This window comes from Trichogramma pretiosum, unplaced genomic scaffold, assembly GCF_000599845.2.
Source record: "Trichogramma pretiosum strain Unisexual culture from Peru unplaced genomic scaffold, Tpre_2.0 scaffold17, whole genome shotgun sequence".
In the NCBI taxonomy this organism is placed as follows: Eukaryota; Metazoa; Arthropoda; class Insecta; order Hymenoptera; family Trichogrammatidae; genus Trichogramma; species Trichogramma pretiosum.
Window position 1 is genome coordinate 2,275,221 of NW_019641225.1, and position 22,647 is coordinate 2,297,867.

Genomic DNA, 22,647 nt, shown 5'->3' on the forward strand with positions numbered 1-22,647 from the left:
TGTTATTTGAGAAGTCCTTAAGCACCTTGAGAAGTCAACATCAGTACCTTGATCTCGCCAATTTGTAAACACTTACTCACTGAGGCATAGACTCGGTCGTTAGCTACTGTTGTACTACGCACTACTCTTATGCTACACATGATATTAATAATTAAGAGTGGGTCATTCATCTTATGGGAATAGTTTGTGTACGCTCATTGCGCTGTAAGGTGCTACCATAAATAAAAAAGCTTTTGATTTTATTCAATGTAAGAAATGGAGCTTTTTTGTTAGTTTCTTTTTGATATCTGTCATATTCTTCATTTTTTTCAACGATTAATTCAATTTTTTGTGTAAATAAATAATACATTGGTAAACAGCAAAATTTTGTCAGGGGCACAATAAAAATTGAATTTTGGAATCAGTGATTCGAATAATATAAGACTAGTTTCGATTAAAAAAAGCAGACTTGAATTATAAACTTGTAAGTAAGAAAAATCATGTCTTTGGTTTTTGGTTGTTTTTTTAATGTTCTATTGCACAAAATGACATTTAATTCATTTTATTCAGTGGACTATATTTATCGGTGAATAATTGGTATTTTCTACCTTTCAAGGTCTTATATTCTTCATAATTCTTTCATCATATCTTTTCTGCACTGGTAGTAAGTCTCCGTGAAAACCTAAATAACAGGAAAATAACTGCAGCAATTTCCTTTGCGTAAAGCTTCAGTGATTCTCGAAAAATGAAGCAGAATTAAGCATAGAATTAAGGAAAAGTAAATACTTCTTCGTTTATGGTCGTTTTTTATTTATTTTTTATTTAACAAATATTTTTCACCATCAATTTAACATTTAATTATTTTTTTTGAGTTGATTATTTTTTCGAATATTGGTTGTATATGCTGCGTCCCAAGATGGTCTTGATATTCTTTACTCTATTCTTGACTTTCAATAAGCAATTACTCGTCTCTTCCGTAAAGTACGGATCCAGTCTTTCCTCCATGCACATTTCCCAGTCGCAAATATTGGGGTAATCTGCAAATTTTCGTATTCGAAATGTAAAATCGAGAAAGAAGTAATTATTAATTCATGCGGGCACACGTCGAGCTTACCTCTTCTGCACCCACGGTAAATCTTAGTGAAAACTTCCTCGTAGTTAAAATTACTATTTGGAAATAGATCTTCTTCGAAAATTTCCTTAACGATTGGGAGATTCAGCGTGCCATCATCATTGACCTAATGGTTGGATGTCAAAAAAGTAATCTTATTTTCCGATTCATTCATTTCAAAATGCCTCGAGTAAAATGTATTCAACTATACACTTACCGCTCCATTGCTGAAAAAATTGCAGGCGAAAACACAAGCGAAAACTCGATTGAAATCGGCGGGTGGATAATCTGGAATCGATTTAATCGGTACGAAAGCTTAGTAATGCACGAAAAATATGACGAAAAGAGCGATGGACACTAACCTGTACCGTAATTTGCGTTGAAGCATTCCTCTTTATCTTTATCCGTGTACTCGGCCTGTAACAAAATTGAAAAATCAACTATGTACCTCAAGCATTTTTATCAATTTACAAAAAGGCACTTAGTACTCACCGAAACGGCGACGAAGAGCAAAGCAGCGATGAAGATTAAACCCTTCATGTTGTGCAAAATCGGTTTGGCTCGACGATCAAACGATAATACTGCCATCAAGAGCACGGCTTAACGCATTTTTATAAGCACCAGCCAAATAAAATAATTATCTTACTTAGCTCATAATGAAATACCCACAGTCAAAATATTTGTTCAATCATTAGTTAATGATTTTTTGCATAGTATTTGCGCCTATTGTAAGATCAATGACGTGAATAAGTAAAAAATAATAATAAAAACAAACATAAACATGTTTTTATTGAATTAATTGTGTTTAAACAACCGAAGAGGATGGCTGCAGTAATGAGCTTATGAAAAATCGATGTTTTAAAGTTGATCTTTTTCTTATGGAGATCAGTTGATTTTAGAGTGATGTAAAAAAGTGTTTTATGCGATTTTTAAAATGCTAAAAATTTTTTTTCGTAATTTCAATTGATTCTCAAACTATTTTACTACTTATGTTTTTACCCCAAAAGTCATTTCTTTTAGAGATGAAATAATTGTACACATTTTTAATGAAAAAGAAAATAATTCTTTGAATACACCTTACAGTCCACTAGAATAAAATAAGCAAATGGTCATTTATCATTAGGTACCAGGAAGACCTAAAAAATGTTGTCAAGAATCTGTGACCTGCAGGAGGGATGTTGTTTCCTTGTCGATCAAACTGAATGGAAACTATTTTAGCCAATTACCTTATAATTATTTTGTTAGGAGACGTGTTGTTGACGCAAAAAAAAACAATTGCTACTGTAAAATTGTCTAGTTTACATTATAAAAAATATTTACACATGATTATAAGAGTTATTCCTTGTCGAGTCTTTAATAAAATTTTTTCTGTAATTAAGTTAAATTTTTTGTAATATCGAACACGAAGGGTAAAAAGTTCAAGAGTAAATGTCTAGTTTTGACATGACCGTTGAAAATTACCGAAATTAACCACCTTCACGCGTTCATCGTCAACCTCCAGTAGTATTCGTTCTCTTTTTTGCTATCCGAACGGAACATGAAAATTTTAATCTTCAACCAACTGCACAAACATAGCAAAGTCTAAAATAACGAGTATCATTTTTTTTATACAACTAACGAGAAATATAGTTGTGCTCCGTTAAAGTAATTCCCATGTATAGTTAAATGAACAGATTGAATGAAAAACCTATTAGGTTACTATTCTTAATAAAAAACGGATGTGATTTAGAATATTTTGAATTGATAAGGCAAAAAAAAACGATGTTCAAACAATTTCAATTTGCAAAGATTTTTAAAAAATTTCGCCAGTTTGCAAACGTCGTCTTTGGCTGCGGAAAAAAACAATATCAAAAGAAATTAATAAAACCCACAGTTATGATGCCATTACAGTCACGTATGCCTTGATTATCATGCTTTTGGGCGCGTGTAAATATTTATGATAACTGAGACACACATATTACTGTGCATATTACACTGGTTATTATATATTATTACTGAAAAATGAAAATCTAACGAAAAAGGGATTGTAATGCACTGAGAAAGAGTTCCTCCTTTCTCAATAAGTCAAAAGCCGGATCGGGTCATTTTTGTATTCATAACGAGATAGCCTAAGCTTAATATGGGATAAATCAATTCTTAATAAAATTGTTATGGCGAGTACTTACGACATGTAGTTGACCGGGCATCGGGTTAGCTGTCACTTGTTCCAGATAATTTTTATCAACAATTGTAGTTTTCAATCTTGAGCTTGGAGACGAAACATTGTTAATATTGTAGTTGATGCATGAAACGGAAGTGAAAGGATTGTACAGTAACGACAAAATTAGTAACGGGTTAAAATTATTTATTGTTCCTTACGAAATTGAAAGATCTCATCCTCCTCTTTTCCTAAGATCATGAAATGAATTTATGTGTATTTTCAGCACATTCTGATATCCAAATGATTTGTGACAAATCTCGCACTCGAAGGGTTTGATTCAAATATGTACATCATTTAAGTGTTTTTGGAGAGTACCCTTATAGCTAAATGATTTGCGACAAATGTCACACTCGAAGGGTTTGCTTCTATCATGCATTTTATTTAGTGTTTGTTGAGATTACTTTTAGTTCCAAATGATTCGTGACAAATCTTGCAATCAAAGGGTTTTCTACGATCATGTAATATGTTGATGTGACGATTGACACTTCGTTTTGATCCAAATGATTTGTGACAAATATCACATACAAAGGATTGGCTGCGATGATGTACTTCATTTATGTGTTTGTTAAGATTACTTTTAATTCCAAATGATTTGTGACACATCTCACATTCAAAGGGTTTGCTCCGATGATGCATTGTATTTATGTGAACTTTGAGAACACATTTTTGTGCAAATGATTTATGACAAATCTCACATTCGAAGGGTTTGATCTGATCGTGTACCGTATTTACGTGAGATTTGAGGCTATTTTTCTGTCTAAATGATTTGTGACAAATATCGCATTCGAAAGGCTTTCTACGAAAATGTACTGATTTTATATGTAAATTAAGGGTACCTTTTTGTCCAAATGATTTGTGACAAATCTCGCACTCAAAGGGTTTGCTTCGATCATGGACTGAATTAATATGAATATTGATGTAACTCTTGCTTGAAAATGATTTGTGACAGATCTCACATTCAAAGGGTTTGATTCGATCATGTACACTAGTTATGTGCACTTCGAGGCTTGCTTTTTGTCCAAATGATTTGTGACAAATATCACATTCAAAGGGTTTGATTCGATCATGTACACTAGTTATGTGCTTTTCCAGGTTTGCTTTTTGTCCAAATGATTTATGACAAATTTCACATTCAAAGGGCTTGTTACGATTATGTACTGTATTTGTGTGAGTTTTAAGAGAACTCTTTTGTCCAAATGATTTGTGACAAATATCACATTCAAAGGGTTTGATACGATCATGTACTGCATTGCTTTTTCGACGTAAATTACACTTCCGAGACATTTTGTTTGGAGTTATATTGTCAAGTGTCTGTACCTCCTCGAACTCTTCAAGGTGAAAATTGTCTAGAAATTAATAATTTATATCATAAGCGAATTATAATTTCATCAAAATTATGAGATCTTTACCGTTCGTATCATTAGTCTCTATCGGGTTTTCCATTTTCACAATAGGTTGATAACTCTGATCTTCAGTTTTGCAGATGGTTGTCGCTAAAACCCCAATTTCCGGTTTGACGTTTTTGCACTCAAAATCGATGAATATTTTTTTATCTACCTCTTCTTGGAACACCATAACCTCATTCACATGATTTTCCTGAAATCAATATTTTTCAACTGTTATTTACAAGTAAAAGACAAAAAGTTATTCAAATATTATGAACTCACAGATGATTCATGTAACGGAAATGCTTTGGAGTTGTTGACTTCGCCAAAATCCATTGAATCGAAAATATTACCGTCGCCTTCATCGGGCCAAGTATTGCCTGGCTCCTTCTTTACCCTGAAGCATCATTCATTTTTTATGAAGCGATTCGTGAAACGATTGCTTGGCGAAGTATTAGACATTTGACAAAAAAAGTATACCTCACTATGCTACTTTTGTTATCCATCGCTCGTTGGATGATGATGATTATTTTATTTCACGACATTCACCGAGATGTTATTTGAGAAGTCCTTAAGCACCTTGAGAAGTCAACATCAGTATGCTACTGTTGTACTACGCACTACTAGCTTATATTAGTGAAGAGACTCTACGATTGTGATGGCTCCTTGGCGATACTTTCCCCCTCCACCGTCGACTAGGCATACCCAAAAATTGTACTGCAATGCATAAAGACTATCGCGGCACCAAAATTGCATTAATACAGGGGCACAATTTTCTTAAATAAATGCGGTGTAACACAGAAATACGTCTCGAAACTGACATCGATACAGTGCATGGCATTATACTGTGTTATACATAATATTAAACATGAAGATCAGTATTAGTCATTGTAATTGTAGATAGTAGTAAAATTGCTACGGCAGTCAAATGGAAAATTTTACTAAACTGGTTTGTGCTCGCTCAGTGCGTTGTAAGGTGCGATCATAAATAACAAAACTTGCGACATAATTCAATGTAAGCAATGGAGTTTTTTCGTGAGTTCCTATTCGGTTAAATTTACCTACTGAATATCTGTCAAATTCTGCTTTTTCAACGATCAATTCAAGTTATCGAGTTCAAATAAATAATGCCTAGACAGCAAATGTTAATTAGTAGCTGAATGAAAAGTGATTTTTTAAATCAGTCGCTCAAAAAATAAGAATATTTAGTCCTAGTTAAGAAAAGCAGCCTAGAAATATAAACTTAAAAGTAAGAAAAATCATAATTTCTTGTGTTTTTATTTGTTGTTTTATTTTCTATTGACCATAATGACATCTAATTAATTTTGTTCAGTGGATTATATTTGTCGGTCAATAATTGGTATATTCTGCCTCCCAAGGTCTTATATTCTTCATAATTCTTCGAGGTATTTATATTTTCTAATGGTTTTTCATTTTTTAAGTGAATTTCCAAAGATTCAGTACTTACTGGCGGCAATCTACTGTCCAGGCAGAAAAACCAATCGCAGTGATCTGGATATTCTGAAAATTTTCGCGTTCAAAACGTATAAAATTATGCAGCAAGTATTTCAAATATATGGTCATTTATTAATCATACCTTTTTTGCACTGATAGTAAGTCTCGGTGAAAACCTCGATAACGGGAAAATCGCTGGTCTCGATTTCTTTTTGGTACAGCTTCTCGAGAAATGGTATATTCAGCGTGCCGTTGCGGTAAATCTACGAATAAAATGAGAAAATTAATTTTTTTTTCAATTCATCAAATATGTGACTGTACTTACTGCTCCCTTGAGTGCAAAATCGCAAACAAAGAGGCAAGACATTATCTGTGTCGTGTTGTGGTCGAGTGTCAGATCACCTGAAATCAATTTTTTGATGTGAATAACAACGTAAGAAAAATATGATGCATAGAGCTATAGACACTTACGAGGATCCTTGCCGTAGTTGTCAAGCATGCATTCTAATAAATTTCCTTCTAATTGTATATTTAATCCCGAGTACTTGGCCTGTTACAAAATTAAAAAATCAACGACGAATATCAAGTTTTTTTCTCCATAAAAAAAAAATAAAATAAAACATTGATCGACTGTATACTTACCGAAACGACGGCGAGGAGCAAAGCAGAGGCAAAAATTAAACCCTTCATGTTGTACTATGAACTCGGTTCGTCGCTCGAATCGCAACTGATCGAAATTACTTCGAGAACTAGGCTTAGCGCATTTTCATATGTAAAAATTATCTCGCGTCTCGCGATATGAAATAAGACAGCCACAATATTTGTTCAATTCAATTAATCGATGATTTTTGCATAGTGTTTGCTCCAGATTAGATTGTATCTATGTGAGATCATTAACGTGAATAATTGAAATGAGGATAAAAATAAACTGTTTTTCGAAGGCCTGAAGTTGTTGTTTCTTTTACGGAAGCCGGATTATACATTGCATTGAAAAATGGTTAAGGACTTCTTTATCATTGTTATTTTTCTCTTAAATTAAGTCATTTTTTTTAGATAAAAAATCTCGAAGATTTTAAGTAGGAAAGACAGTGATTATTAAATTCGTTCTTATGGCCCATTAGAATAAACTTATAATAGGGAGCTTGATAAGCAAGAGACCCCAAAAAATATTGGTACGAATCTGAGACGCGCAGGTGTGATGTTTTTTTGCCATCAACGCTGAATGGAAACTTTTTTAGTCAGTAAAGCCGTAATTATTTCGTTGGGTTAATTGGCATACAAAATCTTAAAGCACCTCATCAATTTGCAAACTTTTATCTTTGTCAGTGGAAAAAACAAATGCAAAAAGAATATTAAAACCATCTTTCAAGCACATGTCATTTTATAGTGTCCCACGCCACAACAGTCACGTATGTCTTGATCGTCGCTCTATCACTTTTTTCCAAGCCAGTAAATATTTGAAAAACTTCTTGGGTACAATTGATTAAAAACATGGAAATACGAAAGAAGGAAAGTTTTGGAAAATTAAAACAAAAGCATTAAAAATGAAAATGCTCGAAAAAAGTTTAAGAAAATTTAAATTTCAAGCAAGTCTAAAAGGAAAAGAACACTGAAATAACGCTTTTGGTGTTGCAGTTTCCTCCGTTAGTTAGTGAATTTTACATTTTAGACAAAGAAATAAAATGCCGTTGGTAATTTTTTAAATTTATTTATTTAAATTTTTTGCAATGGAAAATATACAACATTAGATAACGCCAAAGATTGCAAATATGCTTATATCGCCAATCAAGAGCTTGGTTCGGTATCCGCCAAGCAAATATTACGCAAATCTTCGTTCTTCAGATTCTCGATGATTTTTTCACAGCAGAGAACCGGAAACTTGCAGCCTGTCAGGTCCAAGAAAGATTTCGTCGCCCAAGACCGGAAAAATCCTCTCGACACCGCCTCGCACAGATGCATACCGCAAGCCTCGCCGAGCTTTTTGGGCAGTTTACGAAGTATGCAAACGCTCACAATGTAAACCAAGGTGCCGAACGTGTATCGTTTTGTCAGCTCGTCGGGTCGTAACCGGATCAGGTCGTAGAGCGTCTCATTCGGTGGCCCTAAACGTACCTTTTTCGCTTTTTTTATCGCCAGATTTTCGAGATTCGCCGACTTCTCGAACAGTTCGTAGTCGGCGAAGATCTTCATGACCGTCAGGGCGTCGTTTCGGTCCAGCTCGTATCCCCGGTCCTCGAGACACTCGACCACGGCCATGGCGCGACACGCGATTCCCCATTTGAAATTGAGCCTCTTCTCATCTTGGCGCAGCGCTAATTTCTCAGCGAAATCGCTCTCGGTGGGAAAAACGAAGCTGGACAGATCGGCGCCGTTGTCCAACAGTACGTCGACGATTTTCGGCGAGAGCCTCGTCACGGCCCATTGCAGCGGTGTCCGGCCCGACTCGTCCTTCGCGTCGACCCGCAGCCGCAGATCGAGCTCCGCGCAGATCTTGAAGAACGTCTTCGCCACGCTGGGGTAGAAGTGAGTCTTGGCAATGAGGAGCGGAAGATTCAATCCCTCGGCGTTCGGATCGGCGCCGTTCCTCAGCAGCAGCTCGACCATCTGGTAGTGACGGTACTCCAGAGCATAGTGCAACGGCGTTTTGCCCGACTTGTCCCGGGCGTCGACTCGCACCGGCTTGCCCATCTCGTCGCTGATCCGCCAGAACAACTGGCCCAAGCCGTCGAAGCAACGCCTCTTGCAGATCAAGTGCATCGGAGTCGATCCCTCGTCGTTGGCCAGATTCGGATCGGCGCCTATCTCCAGCAACGATCGCACCAAGTCCTTTATATTGTAGGCCAACGACGGTATGGCCAAGTGCAGAGGTGTGTTGCCCCACTTGTCTCGAACGTCGACCAGCTGTCCCGGCCTGCATCTGTCCCCGAGCTCGAACACCATTTCCATGTCCCGCGACCTCCAGTAATTCTTGCCGAGAGCGTGCAGAGCTGTCCTTCCGTCCGCGTTGGCTGCGTTCGGATTGGCGCCGCGATTCATCAACAATTTCGCGATCTCCTCGTGATGATTGGAGACAGCCAAGTACAGCGGGGAATCGCCCGTTTTTCGTACCGGGAGATTGGGATCCACTCGGCCGAGCTCGAGGAATTTCTCGACGACGTCCTGGAAGCCGTACTCGCAGGCCACGTGGAAATGCGTACATCCGAAGTCGTCGCTGTAATTCGCGTCGAATCTGTTGTAGACGTTGAAAAGTTTACCGATGACGGGTACGATCGCGAAGCGTCGATGATTGCTAAGATGGCAGTACCGGTGTCTGAATCGAGCCGCGTGATGCAGCGGTGTGGTACGACGACGCGAAAGTGGCTGCTGCCGCTCGCCATCTCTACCGAGTGATTCGGGCTCGTCCTTGTAACCGGTCTCGTGCACGAAGTCCAGGAATTTGTCGAAACCGGTGGTTCGCACTTCGTCGGGCCTGAACCGTAACATGCGATCTATGTCCAAGTGTTCGTAGTACTCGTTCAGATTCTTCACTTCCTCGACGAGAAGCCAATTGATTTCTTCGGGCCGAAAAACGCCGCGGAGATCCGAAAGTCCGATTGTCCAATCGCTGATCAAGGGATAAAGTCGAGAGAGTAATTCATTTCGTTCTTTTCTAACCTTCCAATTGATGCTTTCACGTAGGCTCTTCAGACTTTCTAATTTTTTTTTATACAATTCAGCGGATTCGTCGGTGGAAGACATGGTCTATATTATCGTTTGGCGCACTCACGCACAATACACAATCGTACTGTAATTGAAAAAATAAATAAATAAATAAATAAATAATAACTTCTTGTGAGAACTACTTGCAGCTGCACGAAGAAAATTCAGAGCACGTGGTGGTCGAAGCTACGATGCTTACGTGTGGGCGTTTTAAAATGTACTGACTATACACAGGCTGCTATCTACGAGCGCTCGCTCGAAGTTGGTGAGAGGTACATTTAGAGCGAGTTACGTACAGAAACCAACGAAAATCATTGATTCAAAGTGTAGAGACCGCTCGTTTGAATACATTCCTCGTGGATCTACAGGGTTTTAAAGTTGGAATTTGATGATTCGAATTTTATTCGGTTTTCCTAGAGTGAAAACATTATTGAAACATGATTTTCAATTTGAAATTTGATGGGGATTTAGAGGTATTATCTAAAATCATATTCGTAATCTTTTTACCCATTAAAAGTCGAAAAATAAATGTGTTTGTCTCTAGCGATTAGGCCAATATTGCAATATGTTCAATGTTTATAGATACATAAAAATACAAAAAAACATGGTTTTTCATTTTCCAATATACTCTTCAAGAGTACATACTTTATTTTCAATTTCATTATTTTTGACTATCACGAATGACATGATATAGCCCATACATAAGTTAGTAACGTAGTAATTATTTTGTTGAAAAAAAGCAAAGTCAATTAATAAATTTAATTTTTTTTTAATTTATTTATTTCAATTATATGGAAAATATTCGAAATTCATTATCACCAAATATGAAAAATACAATAATTATGCCAATCGCCATCATTAGCTTTGCCCTGATGCCGCCAGACAAATGTGAAATAAATCTTCGTTTTTCAAATTTTCCATAATCATTTCGCAAGGGATATGAGGCAGTCTGTAGTGGATCAGCTCCATGAAAGGAGTCATCGCCCAACGCCAGAAAAATCTTCTGGCTATTTTCTCGCACAGATGCGTGCAAAAAGCCTTCTTACAATTGTCGGGGATTCCCCACCAACCAATGGCATCCGCCAATTTTGCACCTTCCTGATGTGTGAATAATTTTGCAGACTCTTCGGGCCGTAACTGGATCAGATCGTAGAGCGACAGGCTCGAATTCACCATTGTCTTCTTCGCCTCTCTTGCGATCTCCTCGTCGTCGCACCAACATTTTTTAAAATCCATCGACCTTTCGAACAATCCGTACTTGGAGAACAATTTCATTATCGTCAGGGCGTCTTTTCGGTTCAGTTCGTATCCTCTATTTTCGAGACGCTCGATAACGGCCAGTAGGCTAGACGCTAGCATCAATTTATTTCCAATTAGCTCGTCTAGATAAAATTCATCGAGGCATTCGTGGAAATTAATCTCGCTTGGGAAAACAAAGCTTGACAAATCGGCCCCGCGATCCAAGAGTAAATCGATAGTACTCGGCTTGAGATAAGTCACGGCTAATTGCAACGGTGTACGACCGAACTTGTCCTCTGCATCGACCTGCACCAGCTGCTTATGTAACTCATCGTTGATTAAGAAAAATAGCTCCGCGTAATCACGGGTATTATTATAGGGCAATCTTCGACATAAGATGTGCAGAGGAGTCGATCCATCCTCGTCGGGCGAGTTCAGATCTGCACCTGGTCTCAGCAGAGTTTCGAGGGAATCGACTTTTCCTTGACAAATTTTCAATTTCTCGCTCGACACTTCGAATCTATGGACATGTTCGACTTTTTCTTCTTTGTTCTCGCGATCGATGGCCTCTTCGGGCGTAGTTTTCAATTTTTTGAAATGGTTCAAGACGTTGCCCATCGTCTCACACACTCGCGTAACACACAATCGCTTATAATTTATATGATATTAACAATTTCAACTTTTGATCACTTGCTACAGTCGATACGATATTTGTAGTTCTCTTTGCTGTGGCGTCGCAATGGGTACTGAATAGATACGTATGGACTGCAATCTGTACGCGTGTACACGATATCGGAGTCGAATGTCAGTTTCAAGCGCGTAAATTCAAACTTCAGCTTGAAATGTTCAAATGCCTTGTTAGTTACGATCGAACGGAAATAGTAAGGGTTCCAATTTGCATTGGAAAAATTTCTAAATGTGTTTAATTCATGATTATAATTGAATTCAACAATGGGCGCGGGCAAAACTCATGTTTATATCGTATATAACTTTTTTTACAAAGCACGCACATCAAAAATAGATATACCACTCGATTCTGCTACTCAAAAACTACTTTTCCCCATGATTTCGTGATGATTCATGGTGAGGCCAATTGGGATATTGGGATTTTGTAAAAAAATCATTAAAAAACTAAAAGTCGAGTTAAATTTTTCTAAAGAGTGTAGAAGGCGCGAGTAACGACGCACACCAGTCAGTGACATTTTTTTCGAAAGTTCACTTTCTGAGGATTGTTTGGTGATGGTTTGGATAAAAAAGCTCGATGGGCCTATCGGGAATTAGAATTTGAAAATTAAAAATAGGATGCGTTGAATTTCAAAACGCATAAAAAACGCTATAAATTGCATTTTTTTCTATGAATTCAAGTTTGGACCCCACTGAAAGTTGTTCTCAAGAAAAGAAAAAGTTGAAAACTGAACGTTAACAATGCGAGGAAAGGTATATTTTAGGTTTACACAAAAATATTGTGCAGTTGACAAGAATATTAAAATTTCGTGAGATTTACTCATATATGTTTATTTACTATTAAATTGATTTTTTAATATTAATTATAATTATGATTCGTTATTAGATCGGTTGGAATTAATAAGTGTACAATTAACAAACGTACAATTGACCAAAGTACAATCATTAAAAGTATTAGGAGTATTGTCGTAAAATTTCCTATGAGATTTACTCCTAATAATGATTGTATTAAATTTGAACTATCATATACCGGCTATAGCCTAATCAAATCTGCTTTTTCTTCGAATTTCCGACAAATTTCATTTTCATCGTCAGAGTCTTCGCTACTTATTATAAACAAGATTGATTATCCGAACTAAAACCTCTAATAACAATATACGGTTGCTAGGTGACAAAGCTGCGCGCAGTGAAAAAAAAGCGAAATAACTTGTTGCTAAAAGTACAACTTTTGCCATCGAAATCGATGGCGAAACCGAGTACTTTCGACCAGGGGATCAAGAAAAATATATTTTTTCTAGTTTTTTCCAATTACGCTATGACATACGATTTACGCGCAGAGTATTTTCATCCCGCAATGCTTTATGTATCGCTCACCAGATGGCTCGGCCGCTTTGAATCGCGACCTACAAGCGAAGCATGGGTCAGCGTGTACTTAAAGGGGAGCGAAAGCAGCCTCGAGCATACTTACCTGGCGCAGAGGCTACCGTGATCACCAAGGCGGTTCCTCCAGGGCGAGACCCTCTCATTGCACTACGATTGGGTTGACCCTTGCGAATATCCCTAATGCGGATATCTCGGGCGTATAATTTTTGTTAGCCGGGACTGCGTTCGCGCTATCCCGATTGATCAATCCAAAAATAATTTCTCGCCTCGAGCAACTGTTAGCATCGCATCGATGTCAGCTGAATGTAGCTCGGAGATGATGCGGTGCGAATGTCGATCGAGTGTAATTGAAGTCAATCAACTTTAATGTTCTCTAGCACAGTCGAACTAGAAAACTAAACGTTTTGATTATATGAAATAACAAATTTTTCAGATTGTGGCGTGGTTATGTTAAAATGATTTTGTCTAATGCTAAATATAGTAGGGTTTGTATGGTAGGTTTCGTAGGGCTTATAAAGATTATGTTTTTTTTTTTTTACCAAAATCTATGAAAAGCCAGCAAAAGCGTTTGTGCACAGCGACTCATCATTTTATTTATGAGACGATATTATTTTTATAATACTTTATAGTAAAAATAAATTAGATTGAATGCTTTCTTCCCCCATGAAACCAGCTATCATAAATTTTACTCCTACAATTTCTGTAGCACAAAATTGAAGACCAGTTGTAGGGTAAACTCAGTTAATGACCGAATCGTTTTTCAGCGTTAGAAAAAGTAGAAAAATAAATGTTGGCGTTTAAAAAAAAAAAAACTAAATAGATCATTGCGTTGCTAATTAAATGTTAAAAATATAGGAAAACTATTTTAGCATCGTTAATGTTATTAATATAGATAATTTATCGAATGCTGTTTTTTCGTTACAAGTCCAAAAGCCTTTAAATTTTTCACTACCGCAAACAGCGCTCCAACCCGTTTATGAGGCATCAGTGAAGATTTAAAATTTCAAATTAAAATTTCTAATAAACCGAAAACTTGACTAAATGTTAAATTTCCACCATTCTAAATCGCGTATATTGCAATGTGAAATATACTTTCGTAGTTTCCATTGCTTATTTTTAATGCGTTCGTTTTATCCCTTTCAACATTTTTCGTTTACATTGCACTGTACTGTACGCCCGGAATATCAGATATAAGCAATTCTTGAAATTGAGCTAAGTCTCTAATTTTATAAACGTTTTCATAATTGAGTGGCTTCAGCTTCTCTAATGTACGTAACTTTTTCTCCTGCGTCAATTCAAGCGTAAATCGAAAAGTATCAAATATGAAACCTAAAAATTTGCATCTACGCGATGGTACAAGAGAGCACTTTTCGTATTTAATTATAAATCTTAAAAATTTAAGAACACTCATCGCATAAGAAATATTTTCCAAACATTCATCACGGTCAGATCCATACAACAAAACGTCGTCTAAGTACACGCTTGATCTGTAACCTTTTGATCTTAAAAATGAAAATACTGTCTTCATCAACTTACATTGATAAAAATTAGTGGATTTAGACATAAACTAAAGGTAAAGATGCAAACTGATATAATTTCCCGTCAAATTCAAATCGAACATACTTCCTACTTTTACGTGACAATCGAACAGTCAAAAAAGCGTTTTCTAAGTCTATAGTTCCCAAAAAATCATCGTGATTCAAAATTGTACAAGCAGATTTCATATCTTCCATCTTAAAATGATTTGGTACTATAAACTTATTTAATTCAACAAGATTTAAAATAAATCTATACGAGCTATCTGGTTTTTTACGTAAAAAGTACGACGAAATAAATTCATTCGGCTCGTGACTACACAATTCAACAGCCCCGATGTTCAACAATTTTTGTACTGCTTCGGATACATTTTTATGCTCGCATGGCGTGTGAACACAGCACACCTTCCTGGCCTGATCATATAATGACAGAAGCATCAATAACTCTGATATACGCCTTGCATCGAGTACAAGATCACCAGATTGTTTGACAACATATGTCTCATCTCTTGTGTGAGATGCGTTGCATACTAAATTCGCATTATCATTGCTCGTAATTTGAGTATCCTTTTTAACCGTCTCGTCTTGATCGGTACGATTTTCCAAAAAATTCGGTATTGGTGTGTAACGAGACTCGGCGCTCGAAGAATGTGATTCGATTGAATCAAGACCGCCTATATGCGAATCTCTGACGTGACTTGCACTCCGACTATCACGTCGATCGTGCTGAATGCGTCGATCCAACTGCGAGGATAACCTCGTCAACTGCGCCGTTGACTCCGACTACGAGTGCGCTCGCGATGACTGCGTTAACGACTCCGGCTGCGAGTACGACCGCGATAAGATCGACAAGACTCCGATCTTCGAGAGTACCGACTCCTTTGACGTCGAGAATCCCTATCTTCGTCGCTATAACTCAGTGAATTAGTGTCGCTGGAAATTTCACTACTCCCATAGTAGCTTCGACTACGAGATCTGCCTGTACGTCCCCTTCGGTTTCCTCCAGACATTTTTATTTTAAAGTAGATATCTAAACGTTACCTATGACGCATTTAAAACGAAAGTATTTTGCATTAAATTTTTTATGCAACTCGTACCCGAGCACGTGCAAATAACTAATTTTTTTCATTGTATAATGACATTACTCTCATACTAACTTTTTACTTTCATTTCATATAAAATGAAATTTACCTGATGGTACAGTTGAATAAAAAACTGGAGTCCATATTTTTCATAGAATCTCTTGAAATTTTAACCACATATTAATACTATTGGCAATGCTTTCGATATATGAGAGAAATTTTAGGAACCACAGCGATACCCGTTTTCGAAATATAATTACTTTAACATGGGATCTCTCTGATAGAGAGTCACAAAGACGTTAATTTGCGAGATTTAATAAAAAACGCATCCAAAGAATCTTTTGGATTTTACTGGAAACACCCGCTAATACAATTTTTGAGAAAAGTTGATTCAAAGATGCCAATTTTACTGTATTTTACAAAGTAAGTTTTGAAACGTGACTACTGACTAAGCGGGAGAAAGGGGGGGGGGGGGGGNNNNGGGGGGGGGGGGGGGAGGGTGTACCCTGGGTTAACATCGATTCTGTCCGATGGAACGGCGGAATTTCCCCTATGCTTAAACACGTTCCACCATTCGGTTGGACCATAGACAGAAACGATATTAACCCAGTGTACAGTCAACAGCGTCGCGATCAAACTTTTGAAAGTCCAGCGTAGTATGGGGGCGTTGCCTTAAATGTGTTTACTGTGCGCTATTGTCGCGCGATGAGGCCTCCGATTACACTACGGGACCTTTCACTTTCGAGTCGTCTCTGTGCATAGCTCGTGTAGCTTCGACCATGTGTTTTTTAATTTCTGTATAGAGATCGCAGTACGCGTTTCGACCTCGTGGTGTAAGCAGCACAACTGTCTCATTAATTTTGAAAGAAAAAAATAATATATTTTTTAAATAATCGGTGTTTGTGTATCGTGTGCTACAACGTTCAAAATAGTATAATGTCTTCGTCAAGTGGCAAATCCGACGAACAACGCGCGGAGCATCCAAAATTAGACGAATTGAAGAGGTTACGTAAAATCTACTTCTTGAAGGCGAAAAGCCATAGATACCTATTTCTCGATGAATTAAAAACATTAATAAGAGATTGGACGGAACGACTTCCAAATCTGCGTGACATCTTTACAAGGCAAGAGATAGATTGGCTTCTCGAAGTGAGCATCGATCGGTTTGACCGGCGTCGAGAAATAGTTGATTTCTTCATTCGTTGCGGCTACAAAGACGAGCCCGATTTGGACGAGAACGGTAAGCCACTGTTGCGTCGCACCACGCCAGTACATCAGGTAGATAAATGCAATGACGAGTTCACTTCGAGAACTGCAGCGTTGCAACGTCTTTTTAAAATTTACGACAAATTTGACGTAAATTATATCGACGAGTCGGGCTACACTCATTTCCACATGGCCTGCAAGTATGGACTGGCCGACGTTGCGGAGAAGTTCCTCGAGCTCGGCCAGGATCCCAATTGCCTCGTATCGAAAACGGGTGATTCAACACTACACTTGGCTCTCGCCTCCCGTCACAAGGAAGTCGCCGTATTATTGTTGAAACACGGCGCCGATCCGAATCTGGCCAACGAGAAAGGAGAGACTCCTTTGCATATTATTTGCGAGAGAAGCTGCGTCGATGGATTGGCCAAGTTATTCTTCGAAATTCTGGACGAAAGGCAGCAGAGAATACAGATCGATGCCCAAGACAAATCGGGCAACACACCGTTGCACTTGGCTACTTGGTACAGAAACGCGAAGGTGGTCGAGTTGCTGCTAAGACGTGGCTCCGATCCGAATTCGGTCAACCATGAAGGAGAGACACCTTTGCATATTATAGCCCAAAAAGACGGTTTATGTGAAATAGTAGGGCTATTTTTCCAAATCAACGACGAATTGAATCAGCTGGTACAGGTCAACGCCCGTGACAAGTCGGGTAATACACCGCTACACTTAGTACCGAAAATCCAGAAAGAATTAGTCGATTTGATGCTGAGGAGAGGCGCCGATCTGACTCTAGTCAACGAAAAAGGAGAGACTCCTCTGCACATGATTGCCAAGCACGCCCGCGGAGTGGATCTATTTTTCAATGTAATCAAAGACATGAAGCAGACGGTGCAGATCGACACCCGGGACAATTCGGGTCGAACAGCGCTGGAATGGGCCGTGGCGAGTTGCTGTCCGCTGGGCGTCGAGAGTCTTCTGGAACATGGCGCCGACGTGTCCGGATTCGTTTTTCCGACCGCGACAGACTTTGACCAGTACGGGAAAATCTATCAATTTTTTTTTCCTGTCGGGAGTTATTGTTCTGTAATTAAACTAGCCGTGGCGACTGGTCTGCTGGCCATCGTCGAACTGCTCGAGACAAATGTAGGTCAGGAACTGGACCTCGATGACACCCTAAAGGTCATGGGATTTTTCAACAAGTACGAATTGTATGAAAGTGCGAATTTTTCGACCACTAAGGATGTCGACGATTTGGTCGATTCAATATTAAAAGAGATACCGAAAAAATCCACGTATATGGATTACTTCAAGTTCGCGAGCTCGTACACGCTAAAACTCCACTACAAGTCTAAGGATGCTTGTGATTTGCGTCTATGCGAAAAAGTAACGAGGAAATTTTTTCGCGAATGGGCCCTGGATTGTTTTATGGCATTGATACACTATCGGCTGCCAATTCTCTGTTGTGACATGATTATAGATCAGCTAACGAACAAAGATTTGTACAATATTTGCTTGGCGGCTAAAAGTCAAACTGATGAGCAAGATAAAACAAATGTAATAGTAAATTTAATAAAACGTAACAACGAAAGACCCGTTGGAGGTGAAAAAGCTCCAAAAGGGCTAAAAATTGAATGTTAATATGATAATATAAAATGTAAAAGGAGTGAAAAAGATGATGATTTATGTAGGATATTTGCTTGGCGGCTACGGGTCAAAACTGGTGATGATGACAATAATCATATTTGGAATAATTTTTTTTATGTATCCTTTTTTTATGTTTATTTATGTATCTTCAATGAATAAAAAAATACATTTAATAAAAAGAGTTTCCATTTGTCCATTAAGAGCCAACAGAAGGCTTAATTATTTTTCATTTTTCAATTACAGTACTAGGCTGTAAAAGTGAAAAAAAATGTTTTTTTCAAGAACGCACATTTCAGTTTTTCGCTCCCTAGGCATGTAATCTACTATTATAGCTAATTAGCTAATGCGTAGCGACAAAGTTGCGATTTTTAGGTTAAAGTGCAATATAAAGAAAAGAGCATAAATAATTTTCTTTCTTATTTTATTCAAAAATATTTATTATTCATTCATAAATCGGTGTTACATATTTGAAACTCAGTTATATGTATTTGTGTGAAGTTGCTTTACTTCTTGGGCTATAGGGTAATTTATACCGTATCAATTTTGAGTCAAATCTGCTAGTAAAGCGGACATTCCAGCAGGATTATCGGCAGGAACCTGTTAAAATAAGAGCTGTACAATACACTTGTAAACTTCCGATTAAGTACATTACAATAATAGGTGAAATCATGCTCTCAACATTGAAAAGTATTCATAATTCTCAAATTAAGATAACGGAAATACCCTTCACTTTTTTGAATCCAAATCATTACAGTGTATTTTTCAGAAATAATATATATGAAATAAATAGTGATCGAATTCAATTTCGATTATTCGTATTTTCACAAAAAAGCCTTTACAAAGAAATTTATAAAAGTAATTATTTGCTAAAAATTATTTGTAAAAGCTTTAAAAAAATTAATTCTTGGTTGAGAAATTTTAATTAAGTTGCTTTTCAACTTTTTTTTAACGATTACCTAACATAGTGTATATTTTTGATTTTTCGCGTAAAACTTTTTTGCATTATTATGATGATACTTATAAGATGAATGCTGGTATAGCACTAAAACTACGATGATTATAATATGTTCATAATATTATGTTGAAAATATACTTCACGTATTTTTCACCCGTTATTTCACTGGTTTTCAACTGATAAAAATTTAAATATAAGTTTTTAGGCACTTATCTGATGTCTAACGATAAACTGCCGTCTAACGTTAAACTTTTTTCTTTCAGTGATACACTAATACGAAAAAATTAAAAATTAACGAAAAACGATTACGGCATTGAGAAGCATAGATATAAATTTAATTTCAATGTATTGGTTAATGGAAAAGTATGAAAAATAGTAACTGAAATTTTTTCAGAAATCAAAAATTGGTCAATAGTTCAATCTGAATTGAATTTCAGATTCAACAACATCAGATAAGTACCGATCAGCAAAAGTAGCTCCGAAATAACTCAGAATTGAGAAGAATTAATGCGACATTTTTTGTTCGTGGTTGATTTTTTTTTATTTTTTATTTTTTAATATAGGTAATGACATCTAATTTATCTTCCTCAGTGAACTATATTCGTTAACCAATATTGTGGATGTTAAGCCTCCCCAAGTTTTCATATTCTTTATCGGTGGTGGTGGTGGCATTCTTTTTTCGAAGCATAATTCCCAGTCGCAGCGATCGGGGTAATCTGCAAATCATCGTTTTCAAAACATGTAAAATCGTGCAGCGAGTATAACAAATTTGTCATATCAATCTTACCTTTTCTGCATTGATAGTAAGTTTCAGTAAAAACCTCCACAAAGGGATAATTCGTATTTTCAATTTTCTTTTCCTCGAGAAGCTGCACATTCAACGAGCCATCATCGTAAATCTATCGATAAGTTGAGAAAAATTATTTTATTTTTCGACTCATTAGTTCCAAAATCGCTTGAAGATTGAAAAACTTTAAGAAAAACTCACCAATCCAGCGACTTCCATCTCGCAAGCGTAATAACAAGACATTATCTGTGTCTGGTTGTGATCGAGGGACATATCACCTGAAATTAATTAATTCGATATATGATAGCTTAGTAATGCACGAAAAATACAATAGAAACAGATAGTTACGTGGATCTTTGCCGTAGTTGTCGATGATGCATCCCAACAGTTTTATTTTTATTTCTGTATCTGATAATGGGATTTTCCTTGCTGAAACGGCTAGGAAGAGCAAAACATAAATGAAGATTAAACTCTTCATACTGTATAAAATCGATTTGTCACTTGAATGATGATTGAACGCTATTACTGGTGATGAGTGCTTGGCTTAGCTTATTTTTATACGTAAAAAAAATCTCACATCGCTCGTAATGAAATAATACAGCCAAAATATTTGTTCAATTCAATTAATCAACGATTTTTACATGGTGATTGCACCAGATTAGATTGTGTTCATGACAGATCATTGACCCGAACAAGTAAAAAATTATAATAAAAAACAAACGTGAAATACTTTAATTGCATTAAACAAAAGAGAATGACTGTGGAAAAATCTTATGAGTACTCTTCGACATCGAGTCAATTTAGAAAAATCCGTGTATGTTTTGAGGTAATCGTGTTTTTTTCCCGCTTACTCGAGCTTAATTTTTCGATTATTTAAGCTTTTTCAATTGCGCCGATTCATCCGCGTTGGTCAGATTCGCATCGGCGCCGTGTCTCGGCAGCAACTCCGCCACCTCCAGCGTTTTGGCCGAGTGCAGCGGCGAGTCGCGCCGCCATCGAACTCCGTGCGATTGGGATCCACCGGGCCGAGCTCGAGAAATTTTTTTACCACCTCTATCACGCAACCGGCCGAGCAGGCCGCTCGAAAATGCGTAAGCGCGTACTCGTCGTGGTCGACGTAATTGTTCGAGTACACTTTGAAAAACTCGCGCACTACCGCACGTGCCACTCGTCTCGAAAGCTCCAGGACGCACTGCGCGCGACTATAGATACGTCAGCGGCTCGTCGCAGCCGTCCACCAGGAAATCGACGACGAGCGCGACGCGTCTGACGTTGGGTCGCTCGCTGCACTCGCACTCCGCCGAGCGCCAGACGAGGTCCTCGATCTCCTCGGGCCGAAGAACGTCGTCACGGAGATTAGGGAGTAGGCCCTGCCAGTGTCTGATTAATTCGCAAAAATCGTTACAAAAATGCCTGCGTTCCGGCTCGTTATGCCGGTCCCAATTTTTTTGCAGCGTCTGGAACGTCGTTAATTGTTGAGACATTTTTCTACGCACCGTACATTGCCGTTTATAATTTTTAATTTAAAAAAAATTTTTTTTTAATTTTTTTAAACACAAAAATCGCTTGCTGCGCGATAGAGATACGAACTGTTTATGCTGCGGCGTCGCAACGTGTACTGACTTTGCTCATCACGTGTGTACGATCTGTATTAGAACGTAAAAAACATGTGGAGAAGTGAGAAGATAAAGCGAAAATTCATCGTATTAGAGGCCAACACCTGTGTATGCCGTAAACGTCTATAATAATAATAATAACAATAATAATAATAATGCATAGGCATAGGCGTAGGCATCGCCCGTACACCTGAGTAAAAAATAAATAAACTGTCATGTGTCCTAGCTCTTTACAAGTACTTTACAGATATATGAATTATGATAGGTTTCATTTATTTATCATTCATTATTAACCCATTGTTTTCAACAAGTAACAAATCTAAAAAATCATTTCCCATTTGCAAACGTTATTAATATTGTTCGTGAAAAAAAACAGGAATATTAAAACCCACATTATCGTCACGTATGCCATGATTATCATGTTTTTGGGTACTTCTAAATATTTATGATAGTCAAGTTACACATAAAACATTGGTTAATTAAAGATCTCGTCTAATCTCGGTCTGAGTTTAGCTCGTTTTATCTCAGGGTGTAGCTGTTGTTATAGTATATTACATGCTTTTTTACAGGTCCCGAAAATAGCAATATTCCGTTTATCGCAGCGTCGGGAAAATGCTACTTTCGGGCCACTGGTATGTAAAGGATATAAACACAAAATCGGCGCAGCCGTCCTTGATCATCTGT

At 37.4% G+C, this 22,647-nt stretch overlaps 5 protein-coding genes and 1 non-coding gene across 6 annotated transcripts; 2 read left to right on the forward strand and 4 right to left on the reverse strand.

Moving 5' to 3' along the window:
* Positions 1-855: 855 nt before the first annotated feature.
* LOC111693491 lies at positions 856-1,658 on the reverse strand. The gene is made up of 5 exons (XM_023458181.1): positions 1,583-1,658; positions 1,453-1,507; positions 1,308-1,378; positions 1,094-1,217; positions 856-1,016 (listed from the first exon to the last, which is right to left on the reverse strand). The coding sequence occupies exons 1-5, from the start codon at positions 1,628-1,630 to the stop codon at positions 856-858; spliced, it is 459 nt and encodes a 152-aa protein (XP_023313949.1). The 5' UTR covers positions 1,631-1,658.
* A 2,310-nt stretch (positions 1,659-3,968) lies between these two features.
* On the reverse strand, positions 3,969-5,349 carry LOC106649119 (zinc finger protein OZF-like; the record flags this gene model as incomplete). The annotated part of the gene is made up of 4 exons (XM_023458223.1): positions 5,156-5,349; positions 4,958-5,072; positions 4,700-4,886; positions 3,969-4,636 (listed from the first exon to the last, which is right to left on the reverse strand). Coding segments are annotated over exons 1-4 (996 nt in total), but the record flags the coding sequence as incomplete, so codon positions are not given.
* Positions 5,350-5,990: 641 nt separating this feature from the next.
* Positions 5,991-6,820, reverse strand: LOC106649120. Its single transcript, XM_014366395.1, has 5 exons — positions 6,773-6,820; positions 6,602-6,680; positions 6,456-6,532; positions 6,273-6,393; positions 5,991-6,196 (listed from the first exon to the last, which is right to left on the reverse strand). The coding sequence occupies exons 1-5, from the start codon at positions 6,818-6,820 to the stop codon at positions 5,991-5,993; spliced, it is 531 nt and encodes a 176-aa protein (XP_014221881.1).
* A 6,392-nt stretch (positions 6,821-13,212) lies between these two features.
* On the forward strand, positions 13,213-13,374 carry LOC111693510. Its single transcript, XR_002763422.1, has one exon. It is a non-coding gene; the product is annotated as a U1 spliceosomal RNA (small nuclear RNA).
* Positions 13,375-16,688: 3,314 nt separating this feature from the next.
* Positions 16,689-18,599, forward strand: LOC106649121 (alpha-latrocrustotoxin-Lt1a-like). Its single transcript, XM_014366396.1, has one exon. It carries the CDS (start codon positions 16,689-16,691, stop codon positions 18,597-18,599), a length of 1,911 nt encoding a protein of 636 aa, XP_014221882.1.
* A 1,534-nt stretch (positions 18,600-20,133) lies between these two features.
* On the reverse strand, positions 20,134-21,273 carry LOC106649122. Its single transcript, XM_023458182.1, has 5 exons — positions 21,199-21,273; positions 20,696-20,785; positions 20,549-20,625; positions 20,348-20,459; positions 20,134-20,276 (listed from the first exon to the last, which is right to left on the reverse strand). The coding sequence occupies exons 3-5, from the start codon at positions 20,618-20,620 to the stop codon at positions 20,134-20,136; spliced, it is 327 nt and encodes a 108-aa protein (XP_023313950.1). The 5' UTR covers positions 20,621-20,625; positions 20,696-20,785; positions 21,199-21,273.
* Positions 21,274-22,647: the final 1,374 nt, after the last annotated feature.

Coding starts and splice junctions, on each gene's coding strand:
- LOC106649120 (XM_014366395.1), bottom strand. CDS start 6,820: ATGAAGGGTTTAATTTTTGCCTCTGCTTTGCTCCTCGCCGTCGTTTCG. Junction 6,681..6,772: donor TGCTCCTCGCCGTCGTTTCG/GTAAGTATACAG, acceptor ATTTTGTAACAG/GCCAAGTACTCGGGATTAAA. Junction 6,197..6,272: donor TTACTATCAGTGCAAAAAAG/GTATGATTAATA, acceptor GAAAATTTTCAG/AATATCCAGATCACTGCGAT.
- LOC106649122 (XM_023458182.1), bottom strand. CDS start 20,620: ATGTCCCTCGATCACAACCAGACACAGATAATGTCTTGTTATTACGCT. Junction 20,460..20,548: donor AGATGGAAGTCGCTGGATTG/GTGAGTTTTTCT, acceptor ACTTATCGATAG/ATTTACGATGATGGCTCGTT. Junction 20,277..20,347: donor TTACTATCAATGCAGAAAAG/GTAAGATTGATA, acceptor GATGATTTGCAG/ATTACCCCGATCGCTGCGAC.
- LOC111693491 (XM_023458181.1), bottom strand. CDS start 1,630: ATGAAGGGTTTAATCTTCATCGCTGCTTTGCTCTTCGTCGCCGTTTCG. Junction 1,508..1,582: donor TGCTCTTCGTCGCCGTTTCG/GTGAGTACTAAG, acceptor ATTTTGTTACAG/GCCGAGTACACGGATAAAGA. Junction 1,218..1,307: donor ATTTTTTCAGCAATGGAGCG/GTAAGTGTATAG, acceptor TCCAACCATTAG/GTCAATGATGATGGCACGCT.
- LOC106649121 (XM_014366396.1), top strand. CDS start 16,689: ATGTCTTCGTCAAGTGGCAAATCCGACGAACAACGCGCGGAGCATCCA.